The following is a 19,099-nucleotide window of genomic DNA, read 5'->3' as shown; positions in this document are numbered from 1 at the left end:
AAAGTAATGACTATCTAAATGCTGCTGCACTATTGTCTCTTTGGGAACATATTTCTTGTTTTCGTTTATTAAATTAAATATTTGAAAATCAACTGGCAGAGCCACCGTGGGGCTAATATCGATATTACTGATACCTATTTGTTGAGCCTGCTTGCCTACTGTCCAGCCAAAACTATTCATATATGTCTGCTCATATTCCCAGCAGCTCTCCAATATTTTTTTTACTGGATGACTGGTAAAATGACCTTTAATACCAGTCCAATATACCATTTTAAGCTGAATTTCACGAATGTCTAGTGGTGTTTCACCCATTTCTACCTGCAAAGCTGTCACAGGAGAGGATCTAAACGCTCCACAACATATTCTAAGTGCTTGGTTTTGAATTACCTCTATCCTAGTTAATAATGAGGTTGATGCTGAGCCATATACTATTCTACAATAATCAATTGCTGACCTAATTAATGCACTGTATACCCTTTTAAGAGAACGTCTTGTAGCTCCCCAATCTACTCCTGCCAAGCACCTCAGCACGTTGACTCCTTTCTTACATTTATCAACTAACTTCTGAATATGTGACCCAAATGTTAATTTGGAATCCATCCATACTCCCAGATACCTTATTGGTGATACTTGCTCTAATGTTTGTTTATATAACTTTAATTTAACTTGAGGAGTTTTCTTCTTCTTTGAAAAACATATTACCTGGGTTTTTTCAACTGAAAGACAAAAACACCATTGATTAGCCCAATTTTCAACAACATCTATAGCCTCCTGCATTTTTTGCCCTACATACTGCAGGTTCTTCCCTTTTTTCCACAAAGCTCCGTCATCCGCATATAGTGCTTTTCCTATTCCTAATTAAATTTCCCCAAAAATATCATTTATCATTATATTAAAAAGTATGGGCTACAAACACTTCTTTGAGGGGTTCCATTGTCTATTTGATAAATATCAGAGTATTCAGTACCTACTCTCACTTGTATTGTTCGTTCTTGCAAGAAATCCATAATCCAGTTATATAACCTCCCGTTGATGCCCACTCGATCTCCTTTTCTTTATCACTGATAACTTGTTTATTTCCACTTATTAAAACTGGTATACTGTTAAAATTATGTATCCCTCCCATTTTTCTGATCATTCCCCATACATCGCTGATATCTACATTTTCACCAATTCTATCACAATATTCTCTCCAATGATTTCTTTTAGCTACACGGATAACTTTCCTTACTGCTGCCTGTGCTCTCTTATATGCAATAAAGTCATCAAAAGAATATGACTTTTTAACTCTCCTTAATAACCTATTTCTTGTTTTAACTACTTTACTACACTCATCAGTCCACCATGGCACAATTTTCTTTTTCTGCCTTCCTATACTTTCACCTATTACATCTTAGAGAACTGTTTTAGGCCCTCCTACCATCTTAAGCAGGTGACATTTTGTATCTATCTGATTGGCCGACCAGATTTGTCAATCATCTTCAGTGAAGACGCTTCTTAATGTCCTTTTTTCTTAAAGTCAATTTCTATATATTTTATATCGTTTTAAAATGTATTATAACATTATTTCATCTTCTAAGTAAAAAAAAGAGGCCTTTGAAATAATTTATTTGTCGAGGAACCACCTAAATCACGTGACGACCGCAAGCGCGGGCATTTCGGAAGTGGCACGCGAGACAGACTGCAATACATCAAACGGGTTCTTCTGAACTTCTGTTTTTCAAGGTAGGGATATTTATGATACATTGCTTTGTGAAATATATGTCAAATTCAGTTTTTTTTATAAAGCAATGGTGGCTTATGTATTGTCGTTTGTACTTAGCTAACCAGTAAAGCAAGCTAATATAGCTAAATGTAAACGTTTAACAAGTAACGTTAACGTTAGCTCGTTTTTAACGGCTCTTGAAATTCAAAATACATTGTTGTTCATCTGTCGTACTGACGGTAAAGTTAAGGCCACTTTGACTTTAGCTGTCTTTGAGGTATTGGTCATGACTTGAGTCTGTCTGAAACTTCTGACTGCTGATCGGTTTCACACAGTCCATTTTTTCTTTCTTGAAAACAATTATGTTTTGAATATCTCAGTATTTACGAGATTTTGTTATCAGTTAGTACGTTGTTCACAGATGTTTTGTGATGACTGCTTTTTCCAAACCTGTTTGCTGTCTTTCACGGATCATATGAGGCTAAATAACCACAACGAAGTAGTAGCTGTTTATCTGTCAATCAGTCACTTCAAACTGTAGCAGACGAATGTGGGTTTACTTGGCTATACTGTGTCAAAATTGTACCCTACTGAAGGTATCTAGCTAAGAACATACACAAGTAAAAGTAAAAATAAGTGTACCTTTTTCTTAGCTTTTTAAATTGACTGATGAAACTTAGATGAACAAACAGACCAAAGCAACCTGTTTATTTGTAACCTATAATAATCTGTTAAACGTTACCTGAAATAGTTCAACTTTGAATTCAGCCACAGCTAATTATAGTTCTTTGGTCTTTGAATATAGCTTATACAGGCCATTACAGGTGTTGTGAGACCATACAAATACCCAATTTCAATAGTACATGTTTGGTTTTGAGTGTAAAAAATGTTTAAATTCTAAAAATAAAAACTATGTTTATGTAAAATTATTTATTATTAGCCTTAGAAACAATGGAAATCCTCATTTGGATAGGTAGCTAAATGAATGTGAGTGTGTATGTTCAGTTATGGGTCAGTCTGTAAGATTATATTTTGAGTGGTTTCTGAAGGATGTGACAAACTTTTGAATGGTAGTGTGTAGGGCTGGGCGATATAGCTAAAAAATGTATCAACGTTATAATGTTTCATATCGTTCGGTATCGATAATTATTGAAATTTTTATAACCTTTTTTTAAAACAAAAAGCAATAATATTTTTCATTTAACCACTGTATTTATAATTAACACAATTTATTGAGACAAACAACACATTTTTTTAGTTTTAACAATCAAGCACAATAAAAATTAAACGCATCTCATTTGTAATGTTTTATATGCAGATTAAATAGGTCTTTATTGTATAGGTCTAAAGGCTGATTTATACTTCTGCATCGGACCTACACCGTAGCCTACGCATAGACGCACACCCTACGCCGTAGCCTGACGTGCACCTCTCCAAAAATCGAACAGCGCGTCAATTCTACGCAGACCGCAAGCGCTGTGATTGGTCTGCAAGAACCCCTCCCTCCATATGTACTTGAGTTTTGTGTGTGTTTATGTGCACTTTAATATATTTTAATGTTACACCTCCTTATATAAAATAAAATAAAACAAAGCAAAGGATAAGTCTACATAGCATTATACATCAGTAATTGTCCGCAACAAACAATGTTGATCTGCCATGGTAGAAAAAAGTCCTTGTGGAGATTGAAAGAATGCCATCTTCTCCTGTTCCGTTGTTGTCTCCTTTTTGTAGTTTTAAATAGGGCTGGATGATATGGCCAAAATTTATATCACGATATATTTCTTAATTTCGGTCGATACGATATAATTCCGGTATCGTTATGAACACTATTAAAAAAGCCTCATAAAAACGTCCAAGAACGGCCAATATAATTTATTCCTGTGATTTCAAAGCAGAGCTTTAGCATCATTACTCCAGTCACATGATCCTTCAGAAATCATTCTAATATTCTGATTTGTTGCTCAAAAATCATTTATTATGTTGAAAACAGCGGAGTAGATTTTTTTCAGGTTTCTTTGATGAATAGAAAGTTCAGAAGAACAGCATTTATCTGAAATAGAAATCTTTTGTAACATTATAAATGTCTTTATCATCACTTTTGATCGATTTAAAACATCCTTGCTAAATAAAAGTATTAATTTCTATAATATACATTTTAAAAAGAGCTTTTGAATGGTATAGTGTATAATGTTACAAAAGCTTTTTATTTCAGATCAATGCTGATCTTTGGATTTTTCTATTCATCAAAGAATCCTGAAAAAATGTACTCAACTGTTTTAAATATTGATAATCAGCAAATCAGCATATTAAAATGATTGCTGAAGGATCATGTGACACTGAAGACTGGAGTAGGCCTAATGATGCTGAAAATTTAGCTTTGATCACATGAATAAATTACATTTTAAAATATATTCAAATAGAAAGCAGTTATTTTAAATAGTAAAAATATTTCAAAATGTTACTGCTTTTGGTGCATTTTGGATCAAATAAATGCAGGCTTGGTGAGCAGAAGATAATTATTTAAGAAACATTAAAAATCTTGCAGTTCAAAAACCTCTGACTGGTAGTGTAGGCTGATTATTCTTATAGATTGAAACGTGCATTAACCAGGATTACGAGTATGAAACATGCTCCGAGTTGCTTCAGAAAACAAAAAAATAGAGCAACAACAAAATCATGTTGCTGGAAATGGGTTTATTATTGAAAATGCAAACTGCTTGTCTGCCAGCAGGAGGCGCTGTGTGAGCGGTGGAACTAACGGTTTCTCCAGTAACGGCTGTAAACAAAGCAGCTCCACTCATGAACGCTACTTTATCAGATAAAAGTGCCATCTAAACTATTCTGAAGACAGTCGGTTCCCTTCAGAGATGCATTCATATAAAACACCCGCGACGCGTTTTGATTTTGAAACGTGCAGCGCTCATGTTTATCCAACGAAGTCAAACGCCACAAATAAATAAATGTATGGGAAACACTGGTAATGTATAGCCAAATATCGGAAATGTTTAAAAATCATATCACCGTTGTTGAGAAAAATTATATCATGATACATATTGATATTGAATTATTGTCCAGCCCTAGTTTTAAATAATGATTTAATGATTTGATATTTATTTGCCGCCATCATGGTTATAATGCTTCTCCGACGAGCTGCTTCTTCGGCTTTTGCCGTGGTACTGCGGGTTACACCAGCAACATGCCCGTGGACACTGCTGACTAGCGCTTTGCATGTGTACTGCACGTCGACGCAATGCAATGCGCACGTGTATTAGAAAACATTTAATGTTCTGCAGTTTATTTACTGATTGTTTAAGGCCATTTCGCGATTTCAGTCATCATACAGTAACCAGCAACAATCACCCCTTCCTCTTTTCATTGAAGACATGCGATGCAGTACTAAACAGTCTCTCGCTGTCGGTGCTTGTAATGATTTTTGCGTCTTTCTCTGACAGATTTAAATGCTTCCACACTGCTGACATGTGTGCTGCATTATAAAGAGCGCGCCTCTCTTAGCTGGTTGCTATTTGATCGCGCCATATCATTGTTCGGTACAATTTATTCGGTATTTTCGCTTATTTCGGTTGCCGAACATTCGGTGCATCCCTAAACAATAAATTTATTACAGTATTTATTAATCTTTCTTAATGTTAGTTAATGAGAATACAGTTATTCACTGTTAGTTCATGTTAATTCAGAGTGCATTAACTGTTAACAAGCACAACTGTTGATTTTAATAATGCATTAGTAAATGTTGACATTAACATGAACTAAGATTAGTAAATGCTGAAGAACTGTTGTTCTTTCTTAGTTAATTATCTAAAGTAGTTAACTAATGAACCTTATTGTAAAGTGTTACCAATATTAATAAATTCTGTCCATTTTTATTGTTACTTTCAGTAAAAGTGTGGTTATTTTATTGGCTTGTTTTTTTTAATTCAGTATCATTTAAATTGAGTTAAATTTAAAAAGTCTTAAATTACTTTATATTATTTAATAAAATAATAAATAATCATTACAAAGCAGTTTCGGTTTTTGGCCAAGTGCATCCAGAATTTTCGGTTTCTGTTTCGGCCCAGAATTTTCATTTCGGTGCATCCCTAGATGTAAGACTACAAGTTTTATTTAATTTAATTTAAATTTAACAGTAATTTACTTTCAAATGCCCCAATTGTTGAAGGGTCTGCACAACTTTTTAGTACAATTTTAAGTTGCATTGTTCAAAATATCTGTAGTAGCACAGCAGTGCATACCTGTATACATTTAATTAAGGTGGACTAGATTAGACTGTAATACAAATAGTTGAGTTTGCCAGGTGCATACAACATTTATGACAGGTTTTCATGAAACTGTTTGTCTGCTTGACAATCCCATTTTGCACTGCAACAATAAAACTGAAGTGAGATAAACTGAGAAATGTTTCTTTTTAGTTAAAACAGATGTTGTCAGTTTTCCTTAGGGGACATAATTTGAAGTTGGAAAACGGTAATAAATTGCAATATATTTAAAATCGCAATAATAATCTTTATTCACAATCTCCTCATCATAGGCAGGCACAGCACTCATTTCAGCATGTGTTCGTATTTGTGCGCTATATCGAACATTTTTTCTATCGATATCGAAGAAGGTGTGCCGTCGATAAATATCAATACCGTTTTATCGCCCAGGCCTAGTAGTGTGTGTGTTTCAATTTGCACACCGTACGGTTACATGCAACATTCACCTCAGTTGGGCCTTCTATTTGTAAATGCATAGAATAATTTGGGCTTGCTATAATGTCTTTTGACCATCTGCCTTAGGATAAGGGAATATCTCTGAAGTGAGAGCCAAGTTGACATAAGCAGCCATGCTGGATGGGGCTCAGTTTGTTGAGGCGTTGTCACGGTTGGGTTACCCACGGGCGTCTGTGCTGAAAGGTTCTGAGTTTGACTGGTTATTTGAAACGGCACCAGATAACCTACACCTTTTACGTGTTGTCTGCAACCGCCTGAACCGCAGCAATGTTCTAACACCAGAAGAATTGCTAGCATACAAGGCACTCCAGGAGTCTGGTAAGCCCATCTTGGATGAGGCGACACTGGGTGAGCTGCTTAAAACCTGTTTGCCTGTGGATGGAGGTGTAGTGTCACGGAGCAGTTCTGCACTGGGTGGAGAGGGAAATGTAACAATCAAGGATCTTGAGACAGAACTACAAGCTCTCCGCAAGGAGAAGCAGCTAAAACAACGCAGACTCAGTAAGCTGCAGATGCTAGCTACCAACTGGGGTGCAAACTCCTCGGCACCCCAAGCACTGCTGCAGGAAGGAGGGAATATAGTAAAAGATGCCAACTCTGCCTTGGCAGCCGAAAATGCATACACCAACTCAACTGTGGAGAACCTGTCAAAGGAGACGACCAAACTGGCTGGCTTTTTCCAAACTGACACTTATTCCATAAGGAGTGAAGATGGAGCTGCTCCACAATTAGTTCCTCAACCAAGGACCCCAGTGCTCCTCTCCCAGTTGTCTCTAGAGCCTTTCCTCCAGCAACAGGAGCAGTTCACCAAAGTGTTGACTTCCTACACTCAGCGTCAGTTCTTTCAGGGCATCTCAGACATGATGGAGACCTCCCCATCCAATCACTGCCAACTGACCAATCTGAGCTGTTGCAGTGAGAATGAGGAAGAGGATGAGGGACTAGTGGAGCTCAGGAAGAAGGAGATGGCACAACTGCAGTGGGCATATATAGTGGCCCAATACCAGCTGGTGAAAGAGAGGGCAAAGGAGCATGGCGACAAGGCAGCAAAAGAGTGGCTCATCCAGCGACTAAACAGCAGCACAGAGGTAAATATGAAAGAAAATGATAGTTTCCATGATTAATTTATAAATGCCTATACAGTGCCACTCAGAACATTTTAAAGGGGTCATATGATGCCCATTTTCCACAAGTTGATATGATTCTTTAGGGTCTTAATGAAAAGTCTGTAACATAGTTTGGTTAAAATTTCTCAATGGTAGTGTAAAAAACCTTTTTTTTTTTAACCTGATCAAGCTGTTTTTGTAGCATTTCCCTTTAAATGTTAATGAGCTCTGCTGACCCCGCCCCTCTCTTCCGAGCTGCTCTCAGAGAGACCGTTTACTTTAGCCGCATTCATCGTGAAACTTGCTAATTAGCACATTATTAGGAAAGGCGATTTGCAAAGATTCATTACAAAACATTATACTTACTACTTCTGTAGATGAGGCTGGATCATGAATGATTCGCGCGAACATAGATGCATTTAGGCAGATCGGGGGAGCATTCCCTTCAGAAACAAACGAAATCCACTGTGAGTTCAGCGGCTCAGATGTCAGGAGTAAATGACGACTGCTATGTTCATTATTACATCCAACAACAGAAACACCTCAATCTCTTAGGAGTCATTCTTGTCTACATCTGCTCCAGTGGTGAAACAATGGCGGACTGATCACAGCTCACTCAGGGTGGGTCTGAGGTAAGACACCAGTCCAGTCTGTGCTGAAACGCTACTGTCAATCAAACTATCGTGGGAGGGGCCTGTCTGTGTGACGTCACACAAGACAGGCATCTGAGATCATCTCGATTTGAGAAAGGGGAAAACATTTAACGAGATAAAAAAAAAAACACTGGGTGGATTTTTATCATTATAGGGTGGTTGTGTGCACGCACTGCCAACACACATTTCAGTTCAAACAACTTGTAAAAGTGCATGTAGCATCCTATGACCCCTTTAAGAGTAATATGTTATTATTGTTTATTTTTTATTAACATGCTGAATATTTATGACAAGTATGTAATTACATTCTGCCCTTTTTTTTTGAGACCAGATACTACCGTTCAAATGTTTGGGGTCAGTTTTTTTTAAAGAAATTGGTACTTTTTTCTTTCTTTTTTTATCAAGGATGCATTCAATTGATTTTAAATTAAAAAGACGCAAATTTCTATTTCAAATAATGCTTCTTTTTTTCTAATTCTTTTCAGCAAAAATATATTTTAAAATATATTAAACTTTTACAATATGTGAACCTGGACCACAAAACCAGTCATAATGGTACATTTTTCAAAATTAAGATTTATACATCATATGAAAGTTGAACAAATAAGCCTTCCATTGGTGTATGTTTTGTTAGGATAGGACAATATTTGGCCAAGATACAACTATTTGAAATTCTGGAATCTAAAAATCTAAATATTGAGAAAATTGCCTTTATTTGTCCAAATGAAGTTCTTAGCAATGCATATTACTAATCAAAACGGTTTTAATATATTTACAGTAGGAAATGTACAAAATATCTTCACGGAACATGATCTTTACTTAATATCCTAATGAATTTTGGCATAAAAGAAAACTCAATAATTTTGACCCATACACTGTATTTTTGGCTATTGCTACAAATATACCCCAGCGACTTAAGACTGGTTTTGTGGTCCAGGGTCACATATAATAATATTTCGTATTACTGTTCACCGTATTTTGATCAAATAAATGCAGCCTTGGTGAGCATAACAGACTTTTTATCTGACTTTTTTAGAATCTTGCCAACCCCAAAATTTTGAACAGTAGTGTACATTGATATTTAGTGATTTAGTAAAAGAATTTGTTCAATAATAAAACTATTTAAAAGCTTCTCAATCTCAGGTCATATTTCCAACCTAAGTCAGCGCAATTCTTGAGTCCCATTAAACTGTGCCTGAAATGTACTGTTACTTGTAAAACTGCTACTGGTATGGATAAAATATCTTTAATCTAGTTATTCATCAGCACTGTGCTGTTACTAGAAATTTGTAGATGTGTGAAACAGCATTTTAACCCGTTATCCTGCGAGGATAATATTTTTTGTGTGTGACAGTGTGTTCTGTAGCTATTTGTGCATGTATAAGATCTGCAGTTACAAAGCTCAAAGTCTCCCACAAAAGGATTTATTCTATCTAAAAGAGAAGGCTGATCCAGACCAGGCTAAATGCCTCATTCAAACACGCCCCCACATGTCTACGTCACGATGTGGAAATATTTGCCGCCCAAATGTTCATGCAAAGAAAGAAGGCGTGGCGTGCCACCCATGTCAAGGAGATGCTGTGTGTTTCTGTGCAAAAGCAAAAGCACTTTATTTGGCCTTCCGAAAGTATATGCAATGAGGAATCATTGGTTAAAGAGTTAGTTCACCCAAAAATGAAAATTGGCTTGTGTTTTACTCGCCCTTGAAGCATCCTAGGTGTATATGACTTTCTTCTTTCAGACGAATCCAGTCGGAGTTATATAAAAAATTGTCCTGGCTATTCCAAGCTCTATCATTGCAGTCAGCTGGTGTTGCAGTTGAACAGTCCACAAGTCGTCAAATAAAGCGTGCGCATTCATAATAAAACATGTTTCACATGGCACCGGGGGGTGAATAAAGGCCTTCTGTAGTGAATCCATGCGTTTTTGTAAGAAAAATATCCATATTTCAAATATAATAAACACTTTTCTATCACTTCCGCCATCTGTCATACGTGGAAGCTGTGCCGGTGGATGTCGTAACATCCGCTACAGATTGTTTGCTACTGGCGACCCAGGTCAGTGTAGTGTAGAGATATGCTGATGAGCTCAAACTTCACCCGAGTCCGCTGCTTCAAATTATGAAGCTCGCGTCCGGTGTAGAATAGAACCTATTATAATCAGTGATGTTGTCTACACTGGATGCAGTAAACTGATGCCTCGTTCTATTTAAGACGTGCTGACACAAAGTTCAAATGTGACCCTGGACCACAAAAAATAGGATCAATTTTTAAAAATTGAGTTTTATACACCATCTCAAAGCTGAATAAATAAGCTTTCCATTGATGTATGGTTTGTTAGGATGGGACAATATTTGGCCGAGATGCAACTATTTGAGAATCTGCAATCTGAGGGTGCAAAAAAATCTAAATATTGAGAAAATCGCCTTTTAAAGTTGTCCAAATGAAGTTCTTAGCAATGCGCATATTACTAATCAAAAATTAAGTTTTGATATATTTACAGTAGGAAATTTTACAAAATATCTTTATGGAACATGATCTTTACTTAATGTCCTAATGATTTTTGGCATTAAAAAAAAATCTATAATTTTGACCCATACAATGTATTCTTGGCTATTGCTACAAATATACCCCAGAGTTTATGAAAAAATATTTCTCATTATTATTATTTATTCATTTTAGATGTTTACATTTGAAAAAGCTGTGCTTCCTGCATAAACCTGCCCCTGTTGGTTTGGCAGTAGCTTGCTTGCCCTACACAGTTACCTTGTTTAATTTCTTAATTCAAGTTATATATATTTTTTTCTATTTGTGTTAAGTTATTTATAATAAGTAAAGTGAAGTTAACTGTTAAAGGGAAATTTCACCCAAAAATGAAAATTCTGTCATTAATTACTCACCCTCATGTCGTTTCAAACCCGTAAGACCTTCGTTCATCTTCGGAACACAAATTAAGATATTTTTGATGGAATCTGAGAGCTGTCTGACCCTGCATAGACAGCAACGCAACTGAAATGTTCCCAAGTCCAGAAACGTAGAAAGGAGATCTGTAAAATAATCCATGTGACATCAGTGGTTCAACCGCAATTATACGAAGCTACAAGAATGATTTTTGTGTGTAATCCTTTAAGTGCACTGATCTCAGACTCATTTTGAATAATAAAGTTTATTGTTAAATTGTTAAATACCCTGCCTCCACTACATAGGCCTATGTTTGTTGCATTATTATAAGTGTTTGATCACCACATTTGAGTTATCATTGCAAAAAATGTGTTTATGTATATTAGGGCTGTCAAAATGGCTGAAAAACTAAATTTGAATTTTTTACTTAAAAATGATCAATATTCAAATTATATTCGAATTTAAAAGGCATAATTTCAGGAAGGGGGAAAAAAGGCTTTTGGCTTCTCTCCTGAGGCCACAAGTGGGCGCATTGAGCAAAATATTATGCACGTTTCTTTAAAGCATAATAAAATAACACGACTATCTTTGAAAAAATATGTGAAATGCAATATCTTTGAAATAATGTTTATAAACCATATATAATTAATTAAATTAATTAAAACAGCATCATGCATGTATGTATAGTTTAATACAAAGAACTGAAAACCAATCAAAAAGAGTACTTTCTTCATTAAAAAAATTAAGATGCAGTGGGATGGGGAAAACCGCCATAAAGTCTTGAGACATGTTTTTTGTTGAACTTACTTGAACAATGTTTCAAGTTGAACTTACATTAATTTTACATGCGGCTCTCTTGTGCGAGACGCGAGTGCAATGGTGATAGATGTCCCTCTAGAAATTGCGATAAATATGTGTTCTGTGTGAACGACTTGGTTTCGGTTTTGACGTAAACAAATCTTCCCCACATTGATTATTCTCTTTTTCCGCAATATTTTGAATTAAAAAAAAATCTTGTTCCGGTTCCCAGACACACTACCGCTCGGCTCTCCACCAGCTGGGTAAACTCCTCCGCGATGCCTGGAACTCCTACCCTCAACAGGAGGAGCCATCGCCGCCCGCCAGGAGGCGGAGGAGCGGTGTGCCGTCCACCAAAGATGTCCAGTACCATCGCCTGGCACCGCGAGTGAGAGCCTCTCAGCCGGTTGGGGACCAAGCCAGTGTGTCCGGAAACCGGACCGAAAATTATTATTATTATTATTTTTTTTTTTTAATGTTCAAAGAAAACTTTAATAATAAAATAAACACAAAATAGCGCATCAGCCCCTCGCGGGTGGCTGTTGCGCACAAACAGAACCAAAACCCAAATTAAAATCCAGGCCTGGTCCTCTCATCTTTCACTGTCGTAGCTCCTCCTTTTATCCTTCCGGAGCTCCTCCATGGGACTGGAGACCGGTGAGTGGTGCAGGTGTCACTCATTATCAATTACTCCACCGACCTCGCTCCGTTCCCACGGCTCTCGGCCCCGACCCCACTCTCACACAATGACACTTACATCATCGTCGCATTTCGTGCGCCTCTGATAAGGCTGCCTGACGCACACCTAAAATGTGGATTTTTATTTTAAATTCGACGAATATCCGAAATTTTAATTTCTTTTTGACAGCCCTGATGTATATACTGTATATTCTGTTTATGTTGGCTATATACTGTATTCTATATACAGTACCAGTTAAAAGTTTGGACACACGAATGGGAAGTGGACTATACTGTACTATAATATAGCTTACACACAAAGAATATCGGCCGATATATCGGTATCTGTCTTTTTACTCCGTAATATCGGCATCGGCTCCCAAAAAACCCATATCGGTCGGGCTCTACTGCAAATACATACGAGCATCATCACTGTGTCTGTCACATGACTCTGTTCCCCTTTCGGGCTTGAACTGATGGTAAAACTAAGGACATTATTTACTTTTATTATTTACTAAAACTAAGGACATAGTCTTTACATTTGTGTTGAAAGCTGAAGCTCGTGATTATGGAAAGAGGCGTTACCTTTCAGATACGTGCTTGTGGTGTTCGGCCAGTTACAATGCACTGGGTCAGCTGGCCAATCAAAGCAGACTGTGCTTGTCGGAAGGAGAGGCTTTGTAGAAAACTATGCTTTTGAGAGAGGCGGGGCATAGAGGAACTACAATGTACAGTATTTGAAAAATAATGTGTTTTTTGAACATTAAAGCATGTCAACATATTCTGTTACACCAAATACACAAAATAATGATCTTAAAAATAGCATCATATGACCCCTTTAATGATACAAGTGAGGCAATATTTTCTGTCCCTTTAATTGAGTATACCTCTAAATGTGTCTCATTTTAATTCCCTTCCTCTCGTAGTCTCTGTGCTACTCACAGGCAAGCAGGCTTGAGCCTGATCTACACTCTGAGATCCTCTATATTCAGTCTGAAATTCAGTCCCTTATGTTAGACCCAGTCCGCTCCGTGTTACGAGACTGTGCCCGCCTCCTTAATATCCCTGTGGTGCGTGGTGACCTCGCTCTTCAGTTAGCCAGGCAAAATTACTACACCTCCAGGCAGACTGAAGTTCGTGACCAGCTTCTCCGTCAAAAGGCCTTCTTCGAACTTGTGCGTCTGGCCCAGGATGCAGAGCTCCTTATGGGGAAGAGGGTGATGAAGCAGCTTGATGAAATACTGAAGAGGCTGGAAGGGGCAGCAGAAGTTGCTGCTCAGAGAGAAAACATTCTGACACAGCCTCACTTGACTCAAGTCCCTTACCTTGGTTCTAATGCTAAACAACAGGTCATCACCTCCAAGGACACAGCCTTTAGCAGGTAACCCACCATGAGTGGGGAGAAGTTTTGTACTATGTAATGCAGTTTGGGTTTGTAAGACTATATCTTCATCTATATCTATATGTTCATCCCTCAGGTTGCTGCAGATGCTTGAGTTGGGTAAGGCCCCCACGGAGAAAGAGGATCCATTCCAAACCTACAGTAGGCTGGAAACAGCAACCTTTAAACTACAGGAGGATTTGGTCACTGTACAAGAGGCTTTGGATGGGGCCAGACGAGAGCAAGCCTATACTGGAGCTCGGTTAGAAAGTGACCGAGATGCACTCGACCAAGTGGCGTACTCGGACATTGTGCAGCCTCTTCTGAGGCCGCAGGTATGTGCTATAGCCACACCTGCACTGGAGTTCTGCCCTCATGCACAGGTATGTCTTCTGTTCTTTTTTTTCTCAACCTCACCGCCATTTTCAACATCATCCTTTGTGAATCCCAAGAAACGTGAGCAGATTAATCATCATATTCATGATTATAAAAAGCATGCATCTCTTAGTTGGCTGGTCGTAATTGTTTGGTGTGGGGTTTTGGTGTTTTTATGCACTTTTATTTTTATTTGCTGTTTTAAGATTATATGGGCCAGATTTACTCAAATTAGCGTGAGACTGCAAGCCCTTAAAAGCGCAGATGGGAGTGAAAATTTTTCAGGTGGTCTACTGAAAATGTTCAAATGAAAGAATACAAACACAGACCTCCGTGAAGTTGGCCCCCCAACCCAACGCAAAATGTCGGCAAAATAGTCTCAATCGTTTGTGCTCCTTCTGTGCTGGTTTGTGCTGTAAAAATTTGTGCTGCTTTGGTTTTTTAGATATTAAAATAATATTTATAGGTCATTCTGAGGTCACTCAGCCCCCCAACATACTCCAAATTCACCCCAAATAGTCTTGTTTGTTTGTGCTTCGTTTGTGCTGGTTTGTGCAGGTAAAAGTTTTGTTTGTGCTGCTTCGGTTTTTAAGATATTAGACACTGAATTATAGGCGATGACGTCACCAGCCCCCCACATGCTCCAAATTCACCCAAAACAGGCTCAATCGTTTGTGCTTCGTTTGTGCTGGTTTGTGCAGGTAAAAGTTTTGTTTGTGCTGCTTCGGTTTTTAAAATATTAGACATTGAATTATAGGCGATGACGTCACTCAGCTCCCCCACATGCTCCAAATTCACGAAAAATGTTCTTGTTTGTTTGTGCTTCGTTTGTGCAGGTAAAAGTTTAGTTTGTGCTTCTTTGGTTTTTTAGATATTAAAATATTATTTAGTGATAATTCTGAGGTCACTCAGCCCCACACATGCTCCAAAATTAGCTACCCCAAATAGTCTTGTTTGTTTGTGCTTCGTTTGTGCTGGTAATATTTTCGTTTTCGCTACTCGTTTTTAAAGATTTTTTCCTAGTCAACAGATTAGTCAACGACCATCTCCACAGTATAAAGCAAATCCAAAAATGACGGAGTAGCCTATTCTAAGTTCTTTCTGCAGGAAAAAAAAAAAATGGAGAGATTGCGCGGGTGCCTCCATATCATATAGTAATACTATAATACTCCCACAAATACTTGACATGCGCATATAGCGATTTTATTATTCATATACAAATGATAATAATAATACCCTGTTTTGGTATTAATAATAATACCCATATTTACTATTAATTGCCCAGCTCCCCATCAATGATCTAGCGCAGAGACATATAGTTCTAAACTGAATGTGCAAGAGAAGCATTAGCCTACTTCTAATTTGGCCAAAGAAAACTTGTTAAAATCAAAATGTTTCTATATTAATTTGTGTATTTTTTTCAATTGTTTATTAAAGGTGCAAAAAGTCATTAAAAAATCTATATTTTACTTTTTTCGGGCAGCATTGTGTACGGTTCTAATTTCAAATTTGGTTTTCAGGATGGCATTTAAAAATACAACAATCATTCTTTTTTCATTTTTTCGTCATGGTTAAAAAAGGAAAAACGAATGGATGCAAAAGTATAGAATCCGTGTATCATTCGATCATTCGTTTTTTGATTTAATATTGAAAGTAGAAAAATTTGAAAACGGCTATTTTTTTAGTTTTTTAGTTTTTTTTCCAAAAAACGAAAATTCAGCTTAAATTTTCGTTTTTCGTTCATGGGTGGAAAAATGAATAAACAGCTTGAATATTCGATTTCTACACGTGGGCGGGAATTAAACGCCCCTTTCTGCTGATACACGGATTTATAGGCTACACGGACTTGGAAAAACAGTAGGCTATTGCATGTTTTATTTGTGCGCAGAAACGAAAATAGGCCTATGTATATCAAGTCTTTATTTTTTTTATGTAAAGACATAATGAAATAGGCCAAGTTTTTTTTTTTTCGTTTAATTGGTCTAATTGAACGAATATGGCTACTAACAATTAAGTGACTGCGACTATTGTGATTTGGTTTGCCGTTTGAATTTATTACTTATTACTTCAACTGTATTGTTAAAAAAGACAGTAAAAACAAAAATACCGGTACAAACCAGCACAAACAAACGAGACTATTGGGGTAAATTTGGAGCATGTGGGGGGCCGAGTGACATCAAAATGATCATTAAATATTATTTTAATATCTAAAAAACCAAAGCAGCACAAACAAAACTTTTACCTGCACAAACGAAGCACAAACAAACAAGACTATTTGGGGTGAATTTGGAGTATGTTGGGGGGGCTGAGTGACCTCAGAATGACCTATAAATATTATTTTAATATCTAAAAAACCAAAGCAGCACAAACAAAATTTTTTACAGCACAAACGATTGAGACTATTTTGCCGACGTTTTGTGTTTGGTGGGGGGCCAACTTCACGGAGGTCAAACACAGCATGCTCATATCCATAATGAACAATACAATTTACTAAGAGCAGCTCAAATTAGCACTGGGCCACAAACAAGCACAGCCAGTGATGATCAGATGCAGGTAATCCACTTACAATACAGGAGCGTAATGATTAAGACATGCTTTTTTTGGGTGTTAAATAATGACAATTTTTCAAGTAGTACTGCAAACCCCTATTCGTTTAAATACTCTCCTCCCATACATTTTGCATCTGAAGGGTAAACTCCTACAAATGCAATAAGGTTAGCTGCAAAAATATCTTTTTTTTAATTTTTTTTATGATTTTTCAATCCATGACTTTAGTACGTATTGACAGTAGGTTTTTGTTATGTCAAAAGAGAGTTTGCACTGATATGAGCTGTTAGTATATCTGGCCTTTTGTGTTTTCATTCTTAGTGAAAAGGTTTACAATTGTCTATGGCTTATGTTTTCTTTTGTGTCACTGCAACACCTCACTGTCTGTTAAACACAGTTTATTGAACTGTGATATTTACAGTCCTCTGAAAACACTTGTTCTGCTGACACCCTTGAAAAGCAATTTTTTTTATTTTTATTTTTTACAAAGTTACTCCTGAAAAAGTTGTATTAAAAATGGATCTATAATATTTACTTTTTAGTTTGATCTATTTTTATATTTTAACCTGGATTTGCCATAAAAATAGACATACTGTAGCAGCTGGAATGACATTAAAAAAAATTATATAATTAATTGTAAAGCCTAATATTTTACTCTTCTTCCCTTCTCATTGTAATACAGAATTTAAATGTAATTAGTTTAATTACATTGCAGTCAATTAAATTAGTTCTGTTTATCACTTGTATTTGTTGTTAGTCTCTGTACTTGTGTGCACAGTAAGCGATCAGTGTTAAAGTGCCCTATTATGGATTTTTGAAAATTACTTTTCATGCAGTGTGTAACACAGCTCTAAGTGAATGAAAACATCCTGCAAAGTTTTAAATCTGAAAGTGCACCGTGTATTGTCTCTCAAAAGAAAGAGTCGACTCTGAATCATTGAAACGAGTGGTTTTTAAAACTAATTTCTAGCTGTTTCATGTTGACATCAACATGAATCATTAGCATATTGCCCGCCCACTTGTTGCGCACCCAGACCTGGGAAAACTTGATTTTTATGTTGGTCTGAATGAAAATGCAAATTCATTCTTTGCCACTAGGTGCAGCTTTTGGAGCGGTAAAAATAGCTGTTTCCCCGGTAACGCTGTACACAAAGCAACGCTTTATCAGGCATTACAGGCTCATGATTAAATGAAAATGAGACCAATCACTGCAGATTAGCGTCACGCAAAGGAGGGGTTTGGAAAAATTAATTGAGCGAATCGTTTAGGAGTCGTTTAGCAAATAAGGTAAAATTAAATGCATATTATAAGACAATGAAACTGTTTTTTGACCTTGCATGCATGTCAACCTGTTGTTGGGGACTCCCAAAACTAAAATATGAGCCTTTCATAACCCATAATAGAGGCACTTTAATGAGTTCATGTGTAGATTGGGTTGTGTATTTCCATAACATATCAAGCAGAACAGGGATAATTGCAAGTTTTTTAACTCTCTCTCGCTCCCTGCTCTTCAGCTCATCTTTTCAAACTATTTTCCACTGTACACACTGTCATGTACATGCCATTTCCCTTCTTTTACTTTTACTATGCCTGTCACGCTTTCTGCCTGCCTCTGTACTTGGCACCTCCTGCTCTATGTCTGACTTTTTCCCCACCCACTCTCTCTCTTTAGGAGCTCACAATAGTTCTTGATGAGTTGGAGGTCAAGCAGAAGGCATTGTACACGTCTCTACAGGACATAGTTGGGGACTTGAAGTCCAAACGAGGGAGGCTTGAACGCAGTGCCGCCCTGAGGAGACAGAGGGAACTGTATGTTTATTTCCATCTGGACCCAAGACTGCTCAGCAGAGCAGTGAGAGATATAGAGGCTCAAGCAGGGGTTATGTAGAATCAGAACGTAGACTTTGTCTACTCCTTTGTCTACTCCTTTGTCTACTCAAGCCAACAATACAGGAGTCCCTGCTTTAAAAAAAAAGTATGTTATATGCAGATAAGAACACAGACTATTGTTGCTTCTGTTATGGAGCTCCGTAGATCTGATATACAAATTTTTTTTATTCTTTATTTCTGATATCTGCTAAAAGTTAATGTTCTTTAGGTATGACAAATTTGTATTTAGTACGTACAGTTTCACATCAATTTGCATTTTTAACAAATGTACTGCACCTTGTATATATCATGTTTCTTATAGTTTGTGGATGATTAATAGTTGTATCTTTGTAA

General features: G+C 37.0%; 1 protein-coding gene across 3 annotated transcripts; it reads left to right on the top strand.

The window, feature by feature from the left end:
* Window positions 1-1,649: 1,649 nt before the first annotated feature.
* haus3 (HAUS augmin-like complex, subunit 3) lies at window positions 1,650-19,077 on the top strand. 3 transcript variants are annotated; one of them, XM_016246964.1, is made up of 5 exons: window positions 1,650-1,725; window positions 6,505-7,526; window positions 13,500-13,954; window positions 14,052-14,337; window positions 18,549-19,077. In XM_016246964.1, the coding sequence occupies exons 2-5, from the start codon at window positions 6,552-6,554 to the stop codon at window positions 18,762-18,764; spliced, it is 1,932 nt and encodes a 643-aa protein (XP_016102450.1). In that variant the 5' UTR covers window positions 1,650-1,725; window positions 6,505-6,551; the 3' UTR covers window positions 18,765-19,077. The 3 variants fall into 3 exon arrangements, with proteins under 3 accessions (XP_016102450.1, XP_016102459.1, XP_016102463.1); XM_016246973.1 differs by having other exon boundaries at window positions 14,052-14,289; window positions 18,549-19,074; XM_016246977.1 differs by lacking the exon at window positions 18,549-19,077 and adding an exon at window positions 17,975-18,009.
* The last annotated feature ends 22 nt before the right edge of the window (window positions 19,078-19,099 follow it).

This window comes from Sinocyclocheilus grahami, unplaced genomic scaffold (assembly GCF_001515645.1).
Source record: "Sinocyclocheilus grahami isolate Dianchi unplaced genomic scaffold, SAMN03320097.WGS_v1.1 scaffold24.1, whole genome shotgun sequence".
In the NCBI taxonomy this organism is placed as follows: Eukaryota; Metazoa; Chordata; class Actinopteri; order Cypriniformes; family Cyprinidae; genus Sinocyclocheilus; species Sinocyclocheilus grahami.
This window is presented reverse-complemented; position numbering and strand designations above follow the sequence as displayed.

Coding starts and splice junctions, on each gene's coding strand:
- haus3 (XM_016246964.1), top strand. CDS start 6,552: ATGCTGGATGGGGCTCAGTTTGTTGAGGCGTTGTCACGGTTGGGTTAC. Junction 13,955..14,051: donor AAGGACACAGCCTTTAGCAG/GTAACCCACCAT, acceptor TTCATCCCTCAG/GTTGCTGCAGATGCTTGAGT. Junction 14,338..18,548: donor AGTTCTGCCCTCATGCACAG/GTATGTCTTCTG, acceptor CTCTCTCTTTAG/GAGCTCACAATAGTTCTTGA.